Raw genomic sequence first — 21,049 nt, 5'->3', positions numbered from 1 at the left:
AGTTTCCGGGAGCCAATCCTTGTGAGGTCTACTCCCCTCCTCCTAAAAGGCAGGATGTAAAAGAAGAGGAGAAGCTAAATGTTGGATAAAACTTTCCTGACTGAAAGAAAAGTGAGGCAGGAATGTGTGAGAGAAAAAGGGTGAACGAGAGACGGAGATGAGGAGAGTGATGGGGGTCTCTGTTGTTCCAGCTCCATGGAAAGGAATGCTGCAGTGATGTCAGAGTTGCAGGAGAGAGCATGCCTACTGATGACACAATCCCCATGCAGACCTCCACGCTCCGCCCCCTGAACAGCCAAAATCCTCATTAAACCCTCTGAACCTCTTTGCTGCTTCTCTGCGGCATGACTTTTCAATTTACTCACCAACATCACAGTGTAATTTATTTTACCGTAATCCTTCATTTGGGCGAGCAGGGCAACAATGGGAAGAGAATGGAGGGAAATGGAGGGAAAGGAACAGGATGAAACACAGCAGAGAGGGAAAACAGTGACAATTGCATGTTCACAATCACAGCCAATGTTGACTTCCTAACTGTAAACATCAGAATGGGTGGAAAAACTACTTCCCAGGGAAAATTACTGTTATTTTACCAAAATGTTCCCCTAGTGGGAGTTAAGATTACTTGACTGCTTTGAATGAAGGACTAGTTCTGCAATGAAGTTGGGAGAACTGTGAGAGACAGATCAAAAAGAAAAGGATGAAAATCAAAGCAGCAGTGGTTGAGATGTCCTTAGTTTTATGCTGCGCTCCATTTACGTCAGACGTTGGAGCTGGGAATGACCCAGTGAGTCACACCTGAGGTAACCTCTTTTAAGTTGCAAAACCATTATAGACGCCTCCAGGAAAACTTTGTTTTGCTTGTTCTGTCGCTCTTACGTGGTATTTTGCACAAACAAACACTGTAGCAACATGTCAGAGAGAAGTTGGACAGCACTCTGTGTACTGATTTAATGTCAGGGAGCTCTGAAGGCAACTGGACTTTCTTGAGGTTATTGAAGACGTTTCACCTCTCACCTGAAAAGCTTCTTCAGTTCTGAATAGTGGGGAGTTCCAGGTATTTGTCCCCCTACTTGCCTTTAGAGTAACAAAAGTAATGACCAGATCAGAGGTGAAATACCTGGAACTCTTTTGAATGAGAGGTGAAACATCTTCAAGAACCTCAAACAAGTCCAGTGACCTGGAAAGATACCATAGAGATACCAGAGAGATACCATGACCTGGAGAATCTTCACAGACAGACTGAATGAGACACAAAAGACAGAAGTGGTAATATTACTGTAGCTTTCACAAACCATTGAGCAGCCATCTTGGATCTTGAGGTCGGTATGGCTCCTCTGACTTTCAGTTTTGGAAATCTGAATTCTGGGGTGTTCCAAATGAAATTTCCAACTGGGAACTCAGAAAGTCTGACTTTTCAATTCAAATGGAATGCACCACTGGTCTTTAGTAAGGGTCAAAGGTTAAAAAGGCTGGATCCTACATTTTCTATAATGCAACAGGATAATGTCCAACTTCACTGCATCCTACATGCCCACTTCTTTAAAACTTTGTGCCTTCAGAATGACAGTTATATAATTAATATGTATACGTAACTGTTTTTTCAGATATAGGTCATCAACTAACAATACTTCGTCATGCCTCACGGCGCTCAATACAGTTGCACAAGTGACTTATCTACTAACTTCAATGTAAACCCATCTATGTCAGGTGACTTTGTATAAAAAGTGAGAAAGTCCATATATATGGAGGAGTTGGGGTGGATGGGTCATACAAACACAGGACATTCACCCAGGAGGCCAAGGTTTGTGTCCTGTGTGTCCTGTGTGTGTAAAATGTACACACCCTCCTGACCAGTTCATCTGCTATCCATCAATACCTTTTCATATGTTATTCATAAAGGAAGTGTTTGTCCAAGAATAGTTGTGTAGAATATCTGAGCCACAGAAACTTGTGGAATTAATGTATAAAAAGTGCATCAAAATGCTTCTCAAGCACAATGAACAATTAGATGCTTTCGGTCCCTCACCATATAGGAGGTGGTTTTATATATTGTTGAGTGAATCATTTAACAAACCTTCATCCTCTGCTGGTGGAAATGTCATCTGTTTACACTTTCATCAGCTTCTGCTCGTTTCTATCCACTCTATCACTTTACTGAATTACTTGGGCCTGGCAAAATTATGCTGTATTACTACACAAAAACATCAACAGGAATACAGAATATTTATGATGCAGCTTAACAACCCCTTTTCACATATTTTCCTTCCATTACATAAAGCATGGAAAAAGTGTAACATTACAGCAACATCATTTCCCACAATAATAAAATTAGTTTAAGATCCTGATCCAGCAGGTGCAAAATTGCAAACTTCTCATGCTTTCCTTCTAGTTAAACAAGACTTAACAACAGTAAGTGCACAATAATCCTTTTATTATTTTCTTATTAATATCAAGTATTAGCACATCTTGACACTGGAGGTAGACACTTGTATTTGAGGTAGATTTCAGGTACGCCATCAATCAACTGTTGTCTGATTGTGTTGTCCGTGTTCCTCCCCTTGATTTGTTACTGGATTTTCTCAAGCTCATGTCTTCTTCTTCTCCCTAAAGAGGAAGCATGAAAATTTCATGTAACCTGTCAATGTCACAGTTCTCAGCATTACAAACAAGTAACAGAAACAGTCATGTGCCAGAAGTGATGGCATAAATGCAAAAAAAGTGAACTGTAAGATATTTTGGTAACATCACTGTGAGCAGAAGAGATGATTGACACAGACCTGTAACACGGCTTGAAGCAAGTCCTGAGAGGGCAGCAGGCAGACGGCTTCACCCAGGAACGTGATGAGGATGTGGAGGACATCAGACCAGTCACCCACAGTCAGCATGAGCACCAGTAAGGCTCCCAGTCTCAGAACTACTGTGTGCATCAAGGCCTCCGTACCAGTCTGACGATTCTGGTCCTCTGTGAAAAATAAAACAAAAACTTACCAACAGCGTTATTGCATGTTTTATTGCTTCTGGTTTCAGGTGTATTATTAACTGCCTAAATCAAACTAATCTCTTCTTAAGACATGTTAGATTGTGAGATACAGTTAATGAAGTCCACATAATGAAAAAAGTGGTCAAACTTTATGGAGTTAAAGTGGTAGATCCTATGTTGTTTGTGTTTTTGTTTTTGTTTTTTACAATCCCTCTTTTTTCTCTACTTTCTGAGGAAAAGATTGCCTGGTCTCCTAACCAATTTTTGTTTTAAAACTTATTTATTTAACTCTTTGAAACCATCTCACAACTATTTTGGGAAAGTAGTTGGAGAATCATACAATGTATTCTTGGGCAGCAGATCCCACTGATTTGTGCGTCACTTTACCTGTGTAATCTGCCAGTAGCAATAATATGAGACAACAAACACCTTCAGAAAATATTGACTGGTGCAGCAAAAAAAAGCTATTACTCATAAATGGTTACAAACCGACCCACCCACAGATGACTGGCTTGAAATCATCAAAGAGATTTATGAGATGGAAAGACTGACCTTGTTTCTGAGATAAAGAAATGACACATACATCGTAAGCTGGACAAAACGGATCAAATATTTGTCGGAATAAAGAACATGGTTGGTGGCTTTTTCCCACAATTTAAAAATGCTCATTTGACGCAGACTTCTGCTGCTCTCTGTAACTGCAAGACTATTTCTTTGTAGTTGATGAAATGTTTTCAATTATTCTCTAAATAAAAATTGCAAAAAAACAAAAACGTGTTAGTTTGTGTTCTTTCATTTGTCGTCTGCTGTGAACTGACTGACTTGTGTCTCTTATGTTATTTGTCACTGTGCAAAGGTAACCAAACTAGTCTTTTCAGTTCTGTCACCTTGAATATAGACCACCAGCATCGTGTAGCAGAGTGTCAAGGGAGTCCAGAACTTGAGAGCATCCTTCTGGGACAGGAAGTGGTCATAAACCGTAGTGGTGGAAGCCACAGTTGCTACAGCGAAGGCCAAGACAACCGCTCTTTGCAGTGAAGCCAGGATGGCGTGTCCAGAGGTCAGGAGGGTGATGCACTTCCCACAGTAACGCTCTGTGCTGTGTAGTGGGTAGAATCTGGCCACATGGCTCCACAGACTGTGGCTGACGCCTGCCAGTGCCCAGCTGAGAGCAGCTGCTAGGAACAAGCTGATAGAGCTGTGTGGAGCCCCCTGATGGAGGAAGCCCAGAGTACAGGTGAGGCCGCAGCCCAGGGAGAACTGACACTGGATGAGGAGCAGGTCCAGACCTCTGCCATTAGCATCCTGACATCAGATAGATGCAGAAGCAAGGAGGAAAATGGGTCAGATTAGTATTAGAGAGATCAGTAAGACTTTATAATACATATATATATATATATATATATATATATATATATATATATATATATATATATTATAATATAATAACCATTTAAACAATTCAAACGTTTTGCAAACATCAGCTGCAACTTTATAATGGTCTTCCAGATGTTTATAGATGCACTACACAGTATTTTTGAACCATTTATTGTAAACATCAGTTGCAACTCTACAATAATCATCCAGGTGATGTTTATAGGCAACATTTTTTTTGTTTTTCTGTTTTATACTTTCAACTGTACGGGCACAAAAAACTACTTGGGTAGGATAGAAAAATATCATATTTTGATATGATACTTTGTGTATCAATAAACTGTTAGTTTAGTAATTTAATCAGAATCTAATTGTGATCATCTCTTATCAGCTATGATATAATGTTGGTGTGTTTGAGGAACTCACCTGTCCTGCTGACATCCAGGCAGAAACTGCTCTGAGAGAAAACTCCAGCACTATCAGAGCAGAGACCCTCGAGCCCACCAGAGACAAGAGGACCACCAGGAGCCAGAACTGGACAGATGTTCTCCAGTTCCATCTCCGAAGACTGACAGGAGGAGAGGATGACTTCTGTTTGCTTTCAGTTTCAGATTCAGAATCACTGTGTGGAGAGACAACTTTAAGACAACAGCCTTCACTAGATGTTTGAGTTTTGAATCAAACTCCAACTCTTATATATCGAAAGAAACTAAAGATAAACAAAAACACGTAATGCTGACCTGTAAACTTTTGTTAAGATAATTTTTTTCTTCTATAGATAACCTTGAATCTTGGACGGTTTCTGGTGGCTATTTCAAACATTTCCCCAATGACATGTGAACCCAATTTGTCATTATTTAAATTATTAACCATTATTCACTTCTTACTTTAATTAATTTACTCAAATTTTTGAAATATGTTTTTGTTTGTTTGCTTCCAAAACTGAAAGTCTTTTTAAGAAGAAAAAATAAATCATCAACAATTTTTGTTGTTGTTGTTTATCTTAAAACAAGAGTTTGAGTTTAATACAAAGTTAAAAAATCTGGGGAGGACTGTCGACTTCAAATTATAAGTTTTTGTCACTTTTCTTTGCACTGTATGTCAAATATTCACTCCTTTTTTACAGAATAAACTCACTTGCATGTTTGAATGAAATGGTGGACTCTCGTCAAATTGCACAGCACTGATATTCCACATGCTCCCACGATACCTTTAAAACATGAATAACACCACTACTACAACACAAGTACGTAAAGAAATTACTTTAAACAGAAGTACATTAGGATTTTATTGTCATGAGGGAGAAAAACATATCAACTCACCTTGAAGAAAACCGTCTACTGGGCTTGATTCAGAAATTCCCAGGATCCAGGAAAAGGGGAAAAACATTTTTATGTTTTCCTCGGCTCATTAAGGGCGCTATGATCTCTCACTCATATTGCTCTATTTAAGAACCTGATCAGAAACTACTAGTCCTGTGAGCCAAACTGTCACGTTTCCTGTATTTCTTCCTGCTGCAGGTCCGAGTGCTCTCCATGCTTGTTCCAAAGGTCAAATGTGATATGAGTGTGTTTGTCAGTTTAATCATTTCCTGATGAAACAGACTGAAAATCCTCTCAAAAAGATGATTAGGCTCACAGAGCAATCAGGCGCCTTTTCACTGGGTCAAAGTAAAATAACACTTTGCTTACAATCAGGGGTGTGGCGATAAATACAGAGGTGGGTAACCCTTGTTTCATCTCATTGATCAATGCAGTTGATCTGAAAATACATGAGTAAACTCTCGGCCTCATCTCAAAGACATGGATGAACTGAATTTACTTTTTTCCAGCTACGCTCCTAAAACCCCATTTACACCTGATATTAAAATGTGATCTGCATCTGGATATATTATCCAGATTGTCATACAGACTGGGTGTACACCTATATAAAATCTGAACACAATGCAAGTCAGACTACTTCCAGATGTAGTGAGGCAGATCTGATCACACTCAGATCAAGTAGCACTTACAGCTTGCATGAACATGAGTTTTTGCTTATCTGGATAACTTATCAGTATACAGACCAGGTGTAAATGGGGTGTGAGATATCATCTATTTCAAAACTTGCAGCATTTGTCTTTTTAACAGGATACAAAGACAAAATATATTCCATACATTTCATAGAAAAAAATGTTTTTATTATAACTATTATTATTATTAACTGCTGTTCAAAGGCTTGAAGTAACCGTAGGTTACATTTCTGTAAATAAAAACCTCAAATCAAACGGCATTCTTGGCTTTAGTTATGAGTAGTCAGTAAACAAAAACATTCTCATCAGATGTCTTTCTTTACATACAGCAGACAAGGCAACTAGAATTATCCATTAAAACAAACTGTGATCAATTACAGCAGCCACACTGGACTATAAACACGGAATACAGAGCTTATTTTCTAATAATCCAGACCTGTTTCTCCAGGTCATCGGCACTCTCACCTCTTTCATTTCAGCTGTGCTTTGAAAGTCAGAGACACTGCATGTCAAGTCATATGCATACGAGGTTTTAAGGTAAAACCTGAGAGTTCATCAGCAACCTCATATATCTGAGAAATCTGATAGGATTCTGTGCAACATGTGTCCATCTTTATCAAGTATTTAAATCGTCCATCTTCAGTCAAAACAAGTCTCACTTAAAGGAATAGTTTGACATTTTTGGAAAAAAAATCACTTATTTGCTTTTTGGCAGAGTTGATGAGAAGATCGGATATAAAATCAACTCATTGAAATCAGTTGAGGAATGTAAATGTTAGTTATTTTTATCCAGAAAAAAACGCAGCTCCACTGTTTACAAGTCAGTCTTGCCCTGTCCAATATGGCAGAGACGTTGACATATGATCCAAGGGTGAACGTGGCATCGACATATACATAGCTTTAGACGCCACTCTGTTGTCTGTATGGTAAATATGAAGCTACATCAAGTAGTCGTCAGCTTAGTTTAGCAAGAAGACTGGAAATAGGGGAAACAGCTAGCCTTGGGGTGTCAGAGGGCAACAAAATCCACCTACCAGCACCTGTAAAGCTCACTAATGAACATGTTGCATGTTGTTTAGTTTGTACAGAAACCTAAGCGTGAAATCACTACTTGCTGGCAACTAGCTGAAACTCAATGAAATTACTGTTGTGGCCAAGAAATACGGTTGTTTTTTTGGTACATAGATATGTAAGGGATAATCAACAAGTAGGTCTGCATTAAATGTACCATGAGATAGAAAATGTGTGTTACAAGCATTCACAGAACTTTTTAGAAGTTGTGAAGCAAGACCTTACCTTACATTAGAGAAATAGAAAGAAAAAAAAAACAACAACTGAAAAACAGCAGAAGGAACTGACACCTGTAATTCAATAGCGTTTTGAGAGGACTTTAAAGACAGCACCGCTTGACTTGAACTCCACATCACTTATTACATTGAAATGGACTGAACCGAGGCATAACATCCATGTAAGGTGTCATTAAGTATGAGTTTCCAGAGTTTCCAAATCTGTGTTCTTTTGTTTTTGGTTTAGCAAATGGGCAGTATACTAACTGCCCATTTTGTTGCCTTTTTCGTCTTACTTTCATCCTTCTCCTCCGTTGCCATTTTAAGCTCTTCGGTTGTCAGTTCCTTGCGCCATTTTTCAGTTGTTTAGTTTTTTTCTTCTCTGTTTCTCTCTCCTCTGTTGCATCCCACTCTTCAAAAGTGCTGTACTCTCCAAACAGATTAAAAGAAGTTTCTAACTCAGCTGGCTTGCCACAGTTGATGATGAGTAATTAAGCTTTGACAGCTGTGCTCTTTAATGTTGCTATGGTTATAAGTTGGGTAGCAGATTAATTTTGAACAGTGATTAAACTGAGCCAAACTACATGTGCATTAAAAAGAGTATTCACTCAGACCATGGTATAAGATGTGTTAATTGACCCCTCTAAGTCCCGCCTCTTTTTGCTCTGTGCTCCAATAACAGTTGAGCAAACTTGGTACACAGTCAATTTTCTTCTTTTCCTGTAAAAGCACCATATAGGGTCACTTCTCAAGTTAGCTTAAGTTAGCAAAATGCTTGCTAACTAGCTAGCTAATGATTGATGTGGATTAGCTTGGAGTGAGCAAGTACTACACTAACATTAGCTAATTTAAGATATGAAGGTCACTTTTACAGCAACATCTTTCAACCCATTTTCTTTTTTTTTTTTTCTTTTTTATAATAAATGAGCCTATCAACCAGCGACATATGTAAGCACAGGAAACAAAGAGTAAAGGGTCAGGACCTAGGAAAGGTAAATCAGTGAGCTTTAGAGGTGCTGCTAGGTGGATTGTGTAATGATTGGACAGAGCTAGGCTAGCTGTTTCCCCCTGTTTTTTGCAGTTTTTATGCTAAGCTAAACTAACCAGTTGCTCTCTGTAGCTTTATATTTATTGTACAAACATTAAAACGGTATCAATCTCCTTTTCTAGCTCCTTGCTAGAAAGTGAACAAACACATTTACCAAAATGAGGAACTTCTGGTTAAAGTTGTGTTTCGTACATTGATGGCCCACTTCAGTAGCTGTAACAGAGTCCAGTCAATCATACACAGGTGTTTGTGCTGTTTTAGCTCCTTCCTTGACTGTAGTTGTTCTTCAATGCCTGCTGCCTCATCAGATCCCAGAACAGCATGCTGAGCACCGTGTGTGGGGCCAAACGCAGGAAGACGGGGCCCATGCCTTTATACAACCCGAGCAGGCCCTCAGCTTGGCACACCTTCAGCATACAATCTAAAAATCCATGGTACAGACGGCCCTGAAAGACAAACAAGGAAAATTATAAGTCTCCAGAGGTTTTATTTTTGTTTGCATTCAGCTACAATGTCTGATCTTACAGTTGTCTTTTCTGTCATTATTGGTGCATGAATGTTTTTTTATTATTATGCATGTTTTCACATTCATACAGTTTTACTGCATACAGGACAAAAGAAATGAAAGAAATATAAAGAAAGAAAGAAAATAAAAGGAAGGACAGAAAAAACAGGGGGCTTAATCCTGTTGTACTTTCTTAATTTTACTATTACACTCCATCTGTTTCCTTGACCCATTTACTCAAGTTTCTTATGAAATCATCTTTTCTGTTTCTCAACTTATGAGTGATTCTTTCTTGAATCTCTTTGACTATTATTTTCCATGTGCTTACAGATGATGATTTAACATCCATCTAAGTCTGTGTGATTTGGTTTCATGCAGTTATGCATATTGTTGTATACAAATATTTATGTCCTGTCTTCTCTATTTCTGATGGAGTGATACTAAATACAATATAGGATTATTGTAGCAGCTTTGTTAAGTGAAAAATGTTTGTGGCTGTGTCCAATTTGATGAAAAGAAGTTGTATAAACAGCTCACCCTATGACACTCATCCACCGGCTGGTTGTAGAGCCGTGTGCTGATGACGTCAAATGGTGTCATGGTGATCGCCACGGCGACTCCACTAATCATAGCAGCTATCAGAGCTGTGAGCCAGCTGTTTGGACTAAACCACTGCAAAGAAAGAAATAAATTGATTATTAACTGAGGGCTGACTTCTGGCTGGTGGCGTGACAGCAGCTGTCTGGTTGCATGTGCTGTAACATTGTCAGCTGTTTCTCACGTCTACCTGGGAATGTGACACCCAGTCCTTGGCCGAGGTGAAGGTTGCCAGTTGAGCAGCTGATCCCACCATGACTCGAGGTACGGCCCCGTTCACACCCCTCCACAGACCAATTAAACCTTCTTTTCTATAGATGGTAATAAAGGCATCTGACACTCCCTGAAACAGAAGAAAACAAAGGCACTGGTGTGTTGGAAGTAGCAGATAATAGTACTTTATGATACCTTGTGTGTCTGACGTATTAAAAAGCCTTTTTCATGTATATAACTTTGAACCGTAACAGTGCTAAGCAGCCAGCCTACAACAGAAGTTTAATGCTCTGTGGAAAAACATGTAATGATGGCATCATCACCACTGGGTGTTGTAATCAATGCAGTATTTATCCCCCTTTAGAAAAGTCTCATTGTGTAAATGCTGACTGCCTGCACAAATGTCTAAATACAACTATTTGACCTGACTGTGACTAGGGATGTAACATTATATCAAATATTGTGATATCATGAGAAAAAATGTCTATACCTTACTGGACTGTGACAAAATCTACCATAAAATTGCATGATTACGTTTTGTTTTAATTATTTTATGAAGTCAAATTTTATAGATGTGACTAAAAGGAAAAGCTTTTTTATGAACAAAAAATGCTGTACACATGTTTGCTTTTTTATTAGTTTTTATTGTGGTACTTTAACTTTTTGTTTACGTCACATCAGTACAAATATTTAACTCCAAAATACAGTATCTATCAGTGATGGAATGTAATGAACTCCATTTACTCAAGTTCCCAAAAGAGAATTGATTGCTGAGTTTCAAGCCCAGGATGTTAAAGGGACAGTTCACCCCAAAATCAAAAATACATATTTTGCTCCCGACCTGTAGTACTAAATATATATATATATGTCTGTTTAGATTGTTTGGTGCAAGTGCTGAGTTTTGGAGTAATCGCCTTCTGCCTTCTCTCCAATATAATGGCAATAAATTGCACTCAGCTTGTAGGGTTCAAAGCGCCAAAAATATAACTGAAAAACTTAATTACAGTGTCTCTTTCCAAAAAATTATGACCTTGTTACTCCACAGACCTTCTTGTGAGCAGTTTCATGTAGGAAGTACTTTTGCAGTAGAATCTACCGGAACTACTTTCTTTCCACTAGCAAGAAAGTAGCTCCTACATGAAACTGCTCATAACGAGTTGTGTAGATTAACTTGAGTAACCAGGTCATGATTTTTGGAAAGAGAGACTGGTTTTGAATTTTTAATCTATGCATTGAACACCACAAGTGTCGATTGAAGGCAGACATCACTTGGGCAGATATCTCAAAAACTCAGCAACTCAGACCAAATAAATCTGGATGGATAAATAGAACTACAGGCCAGTGGCAAAATGTGTGTTTTTGATTCTGGGGTGAACTGTCCCTTTAAACACTTTAAAGGTTTGAGTTGGTAAAGCATCCAGAGCATAGGAAAGTAAGAAGAAAGTAAGAAGGTAGAGGTGGATGCAGGTACTGCCAACACTTCTGGTAGGTTGTGGATAATGATTGAGAGGGATTATTGTTTTTATGAGTCTATGCATTGTTTTTTGGGGGAAAGTCCCGCATAGTTTGCGCATAGTTATGGCATACATGTACTTTGAGTTTTTCATGATTGTTTTTACTTATATTGATGTGCATTTACACAGTGATAGTGCTATTTTTACTTAAGTAAACAATAAGGTAATTCCAGATAAAATAGGGAAGGAACCTCTTTCTTCTCTGTGTACTGTACACTTTTTATCTGCTTTTCTCACCACTCAAATGTCCTTTTTTTGTCAAAATAAAGTCAGCTTAACATTGAACTTGAACTTAAATAAACTCATAATGTATTCCAGTGTCTTATGAGTCTTACCAGATGGTTGTGCTGGTGGCCTACTGCAATGGTTTCCATAGCCTGAGCCTGCAGATGGGTCTTCACCTGTGATGAAAGAGCAGCACACAAGGTTTAATGTGCAGTCAGACTGTTCCAGACACTGTGCCAAAAAAATAATCTGAGTACAGACAAAACTAGTCTTGTCACTAAGTTGGATAAAGTCTGAGTCACATGCCAGGATGAGTTATGTAACAATTACAGGTAACCAATGGTCTCCAGGTAACTGTTTCATAACACACTCTTTGCCCGGAACTTGATTAACAAATCTCTCAGTGATTCATGTGTACCAAACTGTGATGATCATACTGTGCAGCAGTCGAACTCCTGCACGGAGTAAATAAAATAACCTTCACTTCTCCTTCCTTCATTCATGCCAACAGCAAGGAGCCACACGATACTGTATATTTTTGGCACCAGTGGGCAGGTTGAAGCAAAGCGCAGGGTATATTTAGTGACCTAGATATGGACAAACGTGTCATCTAACAATATTGTCTTTCCATGACGGAGCCAAAGGTTAGAGTGTTTCAAATATATTGATGGACGGCCGGGGCAGAAAAGCAACACCACTACTCTCACACTACAGAGGACGTGCAGAGGATGTTCATAAATTGCGCCGTAAATCAATAAGAGAAAGTGACATTTGAAACTGGTGTGAATTCAAAACATGTGTTAAAAAGATAAGCATTTATGAGTCTTGTCTGGTTTTATAGATGCGCATTAAATCTGTGTCTATTTTCACAAACGAAGCTGAGTGCGTCCTGCGTGTGGACAGATGGGTAATGAAAACATATATTACTCATCAATATATGGTTAAGTCATCTTGTCTTATCTCGCATTCTTTCAAAGTAGATGATGTGACCAACCTGACTCGACCATACATGTTCACCTCAGAAGGACTCGTGCTGAATAAAAATAGATTGAGGACACTTGAGACGTCTTTGAAACTGAGCTGGTGTGCTTCCATGTGTCTGTTTGTAATGACTTATGCTACTGTTGTTCAGGCCAAATCCCAGATGGTTCGCATGTTTTTTTCCACGTGTGTGACATCCATAATTTATTTCACACAGTTAGGAAGCTGCTGTTGTTTTCCATCATTTTCTCTTTAAACTTCTTCTAGTAATCTTCACTTTACCTTTAGCTTTAGTGGCTCAAAAAAGGCATTGTTCAAAGGATAGAGTCACATTTTGTGCCAGGCAGATGAAAAAATGAAATCAGAGGAAAAGATTTTTTATTTTGCATTTGGAGAATTAACTCGAAATGTCAAGAACAAAGTTGAAATACCATTTCAAGAATAAAAAATGGTAATTTAACTTTATTCTAAATATTTTGATTTTATTCTCAACATTTCAATGTTATTCTCAAAGTGCAGAATTTTCAAAAAATCTTCCTCTTCTGATTTATTTTTTTTTCTCATGCCCGGCCATAATGTGTCTGTATGTACATTAAAAGAGTTACTGGTTGCTGTTCATATTAGCTTTTGAAAAGATTCCACTTCACAAATTATATCCATATTTACAGCATATTTAGAACAAAAATCCATTTTTGTTTTATTTTCCCAAAGTTAAGAAAGGAAGCAGTCTGAGGAAACAAAAAAAGAAAAATGAATCATTTGTATTTAGATGCCGCTCACTCAGAAAACAGTTAATAATATGGTACCAAAGTTCTTAATTATGTCTCACTTTTAAAAGACAATCAAAGCTACTTTACAAGAGGCAGCTTGACAGACTTCATACCTTTCCGATTCAATTACCTAATGAGCAAAAACACATTTCAGTGCAGCAGTACTGTGGAATAATCTGCCCACAAATCTGAAGCCAAGTACCTCACATAGCCTAAAGTGGCCTTAAAGAAATGGTTACAAAGCACAATGTAACGTACAGTACCAGTAAAAAGTTCAGACACATCTTCACATTCAGTGATTTTTCTTTATTTTTTAATTATTTTTGTATATTGTAGATTAATACTGCAGATATAAAAAATTAAATGTGAAAACATGTTTTCTATTTTAGTTTCTTTAAAAAAAAAAAGAGACTTTTGCACACAGTTTTCAGCACTTGCAATAAAAGATTTAATAAATAACAACGTTATTAAATCTTCAACTGGTACGTAGACAATTTCAATTCTTAGCTTTGAATGGCCAAGAAATCAAGAGCATGTCGACGTAGCTAACACACTGCCTGCTATATAATGCTGATTGTATTGTGTTCACTTGCTGTACTGTTGTTGTTTTTGTGATGTGTTAAATGTTTTACCAGAGGACCACAATGGAAATAAGTCCTCTGCCTTTATTGTGTTTGCGTCCTCTGTGATTTTTAATGTAAGTTGCATCTGTGGTGCAGAATTTAGATAAACGAATCCATGAAAATTCATTCATTTGTGTTTGCTGTGGTGAAACTTTAAAAAGAAAAGGATCTTTTTCAGTGAAGTACATAAAGGTAAGTAAGTGTGTCCTGTAGTGGCTGACATAAGTGAACTATGAACACCTCATGCTTTACAGTGAGCTTAACAATATAATCTAACGTTACAAACCCGCCTGCTGATCCGTTAACAAAGCTGACATATGCATTATGTCGCTGGAGAAACACAATTACCCATATCCTCTTTCCACATTAGCTCTCTTGTCCTGTTTTTGCTTATGTCAGTTGTTTGACTGTTAATTAACTTATGTGGTTTTCTTTAACATGTGTGTGTGAGGCTGAGTGTGTTGATTGTAAGCTGATAGGACGATCCACTCTCAAAGGTCCAAGGGGTTTCAGTTTCCTATTAACCTTAGTTTTTAGACCACAAACAGACACAACAGATAACACCAAAAGGACATAATGGCTGAAATCTTGTACAACATCTGAGGGACATATGTCAAATGTTTGAAAGGAAAATTCAACATTATTCTCAGTAACATCAGTTTATCTTAATGTCACATTAAGTTATGAAACAAACTACAAAAATCATGTAGTTCATCTTTTTATATACAGTAACTGGATGCAATATAAATTGACCTACAAATGTCTTTTAACACATATTGATTTAATTAAAAAAAAAACTGTAGAGCTGCTGACCTATAATGACCTATAGAGCAATACTTCCCTCAGGGGGTCATAGGATGAATGTATGAGGTCAAAAGATAATAGGAAATGAAAATGAGAAATAAAAAACTGCACTAAAGAAAACTGTTTATTTTTCCAACTTTTCTCTAATTTTTGCTCTTTTCTTGCCAAATGCAGTATAGTTTTACTTCTTCAGGCCTAAAAAAAAAAAAAAAAAACGAAGTTAAAAATCTCTTTCTACATGAACTGCACACAGCTCACAGACGGCCACCCTTTGATGAGGGGTCACAAACAGAGATCGCTTCATCCCAAAATCCAAAATACATACCTGTCCTCTTACCCGTGGAACTGCTTATCCATCTAGATTGTTTTGTTGTGAGTGTTGTGGTTTTGGAGATATTGGCTGCCTTCTCTCAAATATGTTGGAACTAGATGGCACTCGGCTTTTGGTGCCAAAAGTGCCAAAAATACATTTGAAAAACTGAGCAGCAAAGTCTCTTTCCAGAAATACTGACCCAGTTTCTCAAGATAACCCACAATGCATTTTTTCACCCTTTGAGCACCACAAGCCGAGTGCCACCTTGTTCCCTTATATTTGAGAGAGTACAGCCAATCTCTCGAAAACTCTGCAACTCACACCAAAACAGTCTAGATGGGAAAAAAACACAAAAGGTAAGAGCCTTTTTTTTGAGTCCTTCTATGTGTATGCAAAACTGAAAACTGTTTAGGACTATCCTATATCACAGATTTCCTGTTGTTTTATATTTCCTCACACACTCTTAGATCCTTTAATGCTGCGTTTCTAGATACCCAAAAAAAAAGAGATGCATCTTTTTTCAGTCATGCTCCCAAGGTATGGAGCAGCCTACCCAAAGATATCAGAGAGGCGGTCTCTGTTGAAAACTCTTAACAGCACTTAAAAATACATATTTTTAACCTTGCCTTTCTATAGCACTACTCACTACGATGCGTGGGCATTACTTGGTGTTTCACTGGCTGTTTTTAAATGCCCCTTGAACTGTTTTCAAATGGCCGTCTACGTCTTTTAAATGACCTTATGTGCCATTTTTACTTTAAATGATGTTTAGTTCCTTTATTGTTTTTTCCTCTTTTCAGCAGTTATTATGCCTTCAAATCTATTTCTTCAGCCTGATTTTAATTTATTTGCCTGATTTTTAATTACTGTATTTCTCATTATTGGTCCTTCTCAAATGTAAAGCACTTTGAGCTGCATGTTTTGTATGAAATGTGCTTTATGAATAAAGTAAATTATTCCTGTTATGTTGTTGTTGATGTTATCTGCTCTTTCAAGAAAAAAATCAACTCACCAGGTAAGCAGGAGAAGCAATGAAGGCACCCAGTGCCCCGGCCCCAGCCCCTGACAGCAGACTGCCCCCATGGTAGGAGGTGATCCCCAGAGCTTCACAGTAAGAGTAGGACCCCAGCCTTACTCCGTTCATCACACCCTGGTAGATCAGCCCCACTGAGAGCCCCTTCTGGAGGCCCCGCAGTCCATCTGTGCGGCCCACCAACCAGAGGGCCTGCAGGACTCCTCGGTAGTGTCTCTGGTAGGACCCCCGTGCACGCAGCTCTCCTTGAAGCTGCAGGCGGGTCTTCACTACCTCCAGGGGGTTGGTGAACACACAGGCAGCGCAGCATGCGAGAGCACCCATGGCGAAGTCCAGAGGAGGCCAGACGGCTGGAGGGGGCGGCGAGGGTCCAAAGACCCCACGGGGTACGGCGGTGACAGTGGATGGCATCCTGTGAGAAGGCTGGGCACCAAACACAGAGTCTTCTGGTGAAGCTTTCAGCAGCCGAGCACTGGTCATCCCTGAGAGGTGAACCTCACAGTTCGTCCTGTTTGTCCTCCTGACGATCTGTGCCTCGTGTCTCAGTTTGTCAGGGAACAGAACATCAAGTCAGAAACTGTTATCAGCCTCTGTGATAACTCATTTAATATCTGGTTTGCATATTTCTCCTCTGACACTGCGGGTCGATGGTGCTGTCCTTCTCCGATGACTTTTGTTATCTTCCTTGACTGCCAGGCTGTTCAGAGGAGACACCACCTGCAACAGAGTGTAATCAGGTTGAAGTCAACACTTTTTAACTGCAGTGGTGGGAGAAGTATTCAAATACATTACTAAAGTAAAAGTACAGATACAATAATGTAAAAATACTCTTCATTTAAAATCATACATGACAAAGACAAGCAGTAAAAAAAAAGATGAAACCAGTCAAGGTTTGATTTTTTGAGAAAATTACTGAAATATTTAATTAATTATCAAAATATTTTTTTGTTTGTTTTGTTTGACTAATTAATTGACTAATCGTTGTAAGATATAACATCATTAGAGTGTTAATACTGATGCATCAATGTTAGAACAGCATTTTACTGTTGTAGCTAAATAACCAATTGATTTTTGGAGAGATAATGGATAATCTAAACATTTATAGAAATGAAACCATGTGAGAAGTTTAGAAGGGGATCTGGTGGAGCTGTGAACAACTCATAGGCTTCATTCACAATGCAAGCCTTAGTGTCTAATTATTATTTATTGCTCAGATCTTTTGTTTGTTTGTTTGTTTGTTTGTTTGGCTGGCTGTTGACATTATTTTTTAAATGCAGCCAACACCAGATTCCAGTGTGAACTGGTCACAGTCCTGAACTGACCCTCATGAGATACAGTACAAATGTTTAATTATGCCTCATTGTGGAGCAATGGCTCCTACTTTGGTACAGAAGTTCCTGTGGACGAGCCAGGAGTGGTGCAACTGTGATGTGAATGGATTCACAGAAACAGATTTCACCCAAAATTTCAGGATGTGTAACTACATCTGTCAGCGTCTGTCCACAAGAGTCTCTCAGCAAATCACTTCAGGAAAGTGGGTGATGTTAAAGAATGAATGAAATCTGATATGAATGGTCACACTGAGATCATACTGCCAAAAAAAAAAACAACACAAGATCAGATTTGGGCCACTTTTGCCTGGAGCATGAACATGGCTTAGACACCTGAAATGTGAGCCCTAACCCAGTTACACACTGCTTTTCATTAGATGTCCAAACCCAGACAGGTTAGAAACAGCTGGTTTCATCTTTAACAATGTGTTGTATTTTAAACACTCATTAGATTATCCATTGTGTCAAATATTAATTTGAAAAGTAATCGCTAACTAAAGCTGTCAAATAAATGAAGCAGAGTAAAAATTACGTAATTCATAAATCGATTAATTGTCAACTGATAAATGAATCTCCGACTATTTAGATAATCAATCATTTTGAGTCAATTATAAGAAAAAAACGTTAATGGTTTCTTTAGTCCTCTGTGACTTAAAGAAACAACACCCTGTCCCTGTTGTCTCAGAAACAACGGAAAAAACTAATCGATTCATCAAGGAAACTGACTGATTAATGAACAATGAAAGTAATCTTTGGTTGCAGTCCTAAATGTTTTCCACTAACGTGTAGAGAAGCAGGAGTACAAAGCTGCATAAAATGGAAATACTCAAGCAAATTACAAGTACCTCTATACTGTACTTGAGTACATATCCTCAGTTACTTTCCACCACTGTTGAATTGTAAAGTTCAGGTGAGTTTACAAAGACACAGCCATATAAATCAGGACATATCAGAGATCATGGGAGTCAAAAGAAAGACTGGGAGGAGTGCAGCTGGAATGGAGACATTCAGGTTTGAGCTGCTCACATGACACTTTTTAAAAACCTGTCAGAAAATATTTCATGCTGTTTAACTCTGTAAACTTGCAGCATGTAATTCAACAATACTGCACCTGAAAATGCAAACACAGATAATCTTAATTCAACACTGAATCAAACAGTGAATGATGCATCCTTCAGAGCAGACAGTCACTCACACAAGATCACCTGACATGAAGGCAAACTACTCCAGTTAAATTCATTCAAACCAAAACACAACTACACAAGCAGGCACAGCAACAAACAACAGAGACAAACACGCTAATATAAAACTCCTCTCACGTGCGTTTTAAAAAGTTACAAAAATATCTCTTGAATTAGGTGACTTCATTGAGAAACTCACAGTGTTTGGTGCGTCCATGCAGCTCCATTCTTCCTCTCTCCCCCATCATTGTAAACATGTGTCCTCAGCACATTCATTGTCACAGGCTCCTCCCACTGGCTCAAGTCAGAGCCAATCATCACCCAGTCCTGTCTGCCACATCACCATGTCCCTGAGTGGGCACCAATCGGATGGCTGGGCTGTAAACTGCCCCTGCTCTGGTCCTATAGGAGTTCTCTGGGTAAAAGGTTATTGTTGGTCAAAGAGAGGGGGGGTGGAGTGTCTGAGGAGCTGAGCTAGGTGACTGAAACAAGGTTAATCTGCCAAAGATAGTATGGATAATCCTACAAACAAAACAAAACAAACACGCGCTCTGCTTTACTAATGCACGATGTCAGGTAAATAAACTAGCTCTTAGACGAATGGTCGTTTTAGAGACATTTTTAACACAAATAATTTAGTAAACAAGGGAGAACAATGTGGTAGATCAGTTACTTCTGGAGCATTTGTTATTAAATGTGTTGACTGTGAATTACACTTGGAACAAATGATGCTGCTTGCAGATGCAGATGACTCATCTGTGCCCTTTTCTTTTTGTGCTGTATGTCAAAGAGCCACTAGATGGCGCTCTTCTACAGCTCTATAAAGTACAAGTACTCAAAAAGCCATCAGATTTGACTTCCACTGCTGCTGATTGAATAAATGAAGTGCAAAAACTGAGGGTGAAAGTTCATTCTTAATCTGAGAAACAGCTGGGGACAAAAGCTCACCACTGAAGACCAATAAATGGTTGTCCAGAACCTTTCAATCATTTTACATGATCTTCTTCTGCAGGTATAGTTTGCCCAGCGGTCACTGTAGATGTTCAGTTTTCCATTTTGTTGAGCGCTTTAAAGACTTTTTGTGGAAGCAAAGAAAGGTTGCAATAATTTGAATCTTTTAATATTTACCCAGTACCTGATTGTCAAATCTAAGAATCACAGAATACTTCAAGTTAAATGGTAAAAGACAGGGTTTTTTTTAAACTTTGAAATACTACATCAGAGGTTTCCAAAGTGGGAGCTGTGGCTCCCCAGGGGGCTCCAGACAGTATGGGAGTAAAAGAAAATATTATACTACTAGTTGTTGCATTAGTTATCCGAAGGAGAGCACGTAGAATAGCCTTAATGTGTGTGATCTGATAAGAGATCGATCAGAGATACAGTAGTTTTTCCAAGAGTCAGAAACTAATAAATGCCTTTGGACGTTTTCTGTGTGAAGTTACATATAACAGCAATATTAGGCCATCTTGGCTCAATTGTTGAGTGTCTGTAGGATCAAATGACATAATTATGATCCTATAGACAAGGAACAGTGTGAAACTAAGCAAGTAAACTAAGGAGGGTCACTTATTTTCCAGGCTTTGTAGGGCAGGCCCACAGTCTCAGACTTTAAAAATGCCCTGACTAATGTGAACCATCTGTCTGCATTTGCATGGTTTGAATTTCCCTGAATATTTAAAAATTTTCAGCTCATTTCAAGAGCTGCAATTTGAAATTGCAAAACCAGTTTTTCTGTTTGTTGGTTTGCTATTGCATATTCAGACAGAAAATTTAGATGTTGAAAATTCAAAGAAAGTCTTTTTTGGATCTAAAAATTTAAGTAAACTTGAACATCCTGGCAACTGACAATAGTTCATGGATCAGAGTATGTCACAAGATCCAAAAAGAGTTCGAATGAGTGACTAAATCACTTCCTTCGTGTTGGATGGGATGGAGGGTAGAAATGGGAGAGATTCCCACGCAAACCTTTGAGCCTTCACGTCACAGAAACAGTTGATTACAGAGCTGGTCGTGTGAACATTAAAGCACTGTGCAGTGACAGTAGCAGTCAGTGACAGTCTTCAGTTGATGTAAAGCCTCCATATTTGTTTGGTTTTCAGGCACCTCTGTGTTGGTGTCAAGATGTATCAGTTTTTAACAAGATTCTCAGTCAATCACGATTTGGAATTTGACGTGACAACATGACACCGTTTCAAAGACAGAAATTTTTTGTCTCAACTTCATTTTCTGGATCCAGAAAATTAACTTTGAACTTGAA

The 21,049-nt window shown here is 38.4% G+C and overlaps 2 protein-coding genes across 3 annotated transcripts; both read right to left on the bottom strand.

The window, feature by feature from the left end:
* Positions 1-2,417: 2,417 nt before the first annotated feature.
* Positions 2,418-6,439, bottom strand: LOC146331684 (transmembrane protein 82-like). Of its 2 annotated transcripts, none has more exons than XM_084734368.1 (6): positions 5,680-6,439; positions 5,495-5,567; positions 4,784-4,979; positions 3,871-4,288; positions 2,781-2,965; positions 2,418-2,607 (listed from the first exon to the last, which is right to left on the bottom strand). In XM_084734368.1, exons 1-6 carry the CDS (start codon positions 5,744-5,746, stop codon positions 2,524-2,526), a joined length of 1,023 nt encoding a protein of 340 aa, XP_084590494.1. In that variant the 5' UTR covers positions 5,747-6,439; the 3' UTR covers positions 2,418-2,523. The 2 variants fall into 2 exon arrangements, with proteins under 2 accessions (XP_084590494.1, XP_084590502.1); XM_084734376.1 differs by having other exon boundaries at positions 5,499-5,567; positions 5,680-6,438.
* Positions 6,440-8,547: 2,108 nt separating this feature from the next.
* slc25a34 (solute carrier family 25 member 34) lies at positions 8,548-19,133 on the bottom strand. The gene is made up of 6 exons (XM_084734357.1): positions 18,992-19,133; positions 16,260-16,997; positions 11,867-11,932; positions 9,995-10,147; positions 9,745-9,879; positions 8,548-9,148 (listed from the first exon to the last, which is right to left on the bottom strand). The coding sequence occupies exons 2-6, from the start codon at positions 16,758-16,760 to the stop codon at positions 8,960-8,962; spliced, it is 1,044 nt and encodes a 347-aa protein (XP_084590483.1). The 5' UTR covers positions 16,761-16,997; positions 18,992-19,133; the 3' UTR covers positions 8,548-8,959.
* Between the last annotated feature and the right edge of the window lie 1,916 nt (positions 19,134-21,049).

The sequence above is a fragment of the Lutjanus erythropterus genome, chromosome 2 (assembly GCF_056507025.1).
Source record: "Lutjanus erythropterus isolate fLutEry1 chromosome 2, fLutEry1.hap2, whole genome shotgun sequence".
NCBI lineage: Eukaryota > Metazoa > Chordata > Actinopteri > Lutjaniformes > Lutjanidae > Lutjanus > Lutjanus erythropterus.
The sequence above is the reverse complement of the archived record's forward strand: the minus strand, read 5'-3'. Positions and strand labels throughout refer to the sequence as shown.

Excerpts from the sequence above, each read along its gene's own strand:
- LOC146331684 (XM_084734368.1), bottom strand. The coding sequence starts at position 5,746 with ATGTTTTTCCCCTTTTCCTGGATCCTGGGAATTTCTGAATCAAGCCCA. Across the intron at positions 4,980-5,494 it reads CATTTCATTCAAACATGCAA|TGATTCTGAATCTGAAACTG; the intron begins GTGAGTTTATTC and ends CTCTCCACACAG. Across the intron at positions 4,289-4,783 it reads CCTGGATGTCAGCAGGACAG|GATGCTAATGGCAGAGGTCT; the intron begins GTGAGTTCCTCA and ends ATCTGATGTCAG.
- slc25a34 (XM_084734357.1), bottom strand. The coding sequence starts at position 16,760 with ATGACCAGTGCTCGGCTGCTGAAAGCTTCACCAGAAGACTCTGTGTTT. Across the intron at positions 9,880-9,994 it reads ACTGGGTGTCACATTCCCAG|TGGTTTAGTCCAAACAGCTG; the intron begins GTAGACGTGAGA and ends CTTTCTTTGCAG. Across the intron at positions 9,149-9,744 it reads CGGTGGATGAGTGTCATAGG|GGCCGTCTGTACCATGGATT; the intron begins GTGAGCTGTTTA and ends TTTGTCTTTCAG.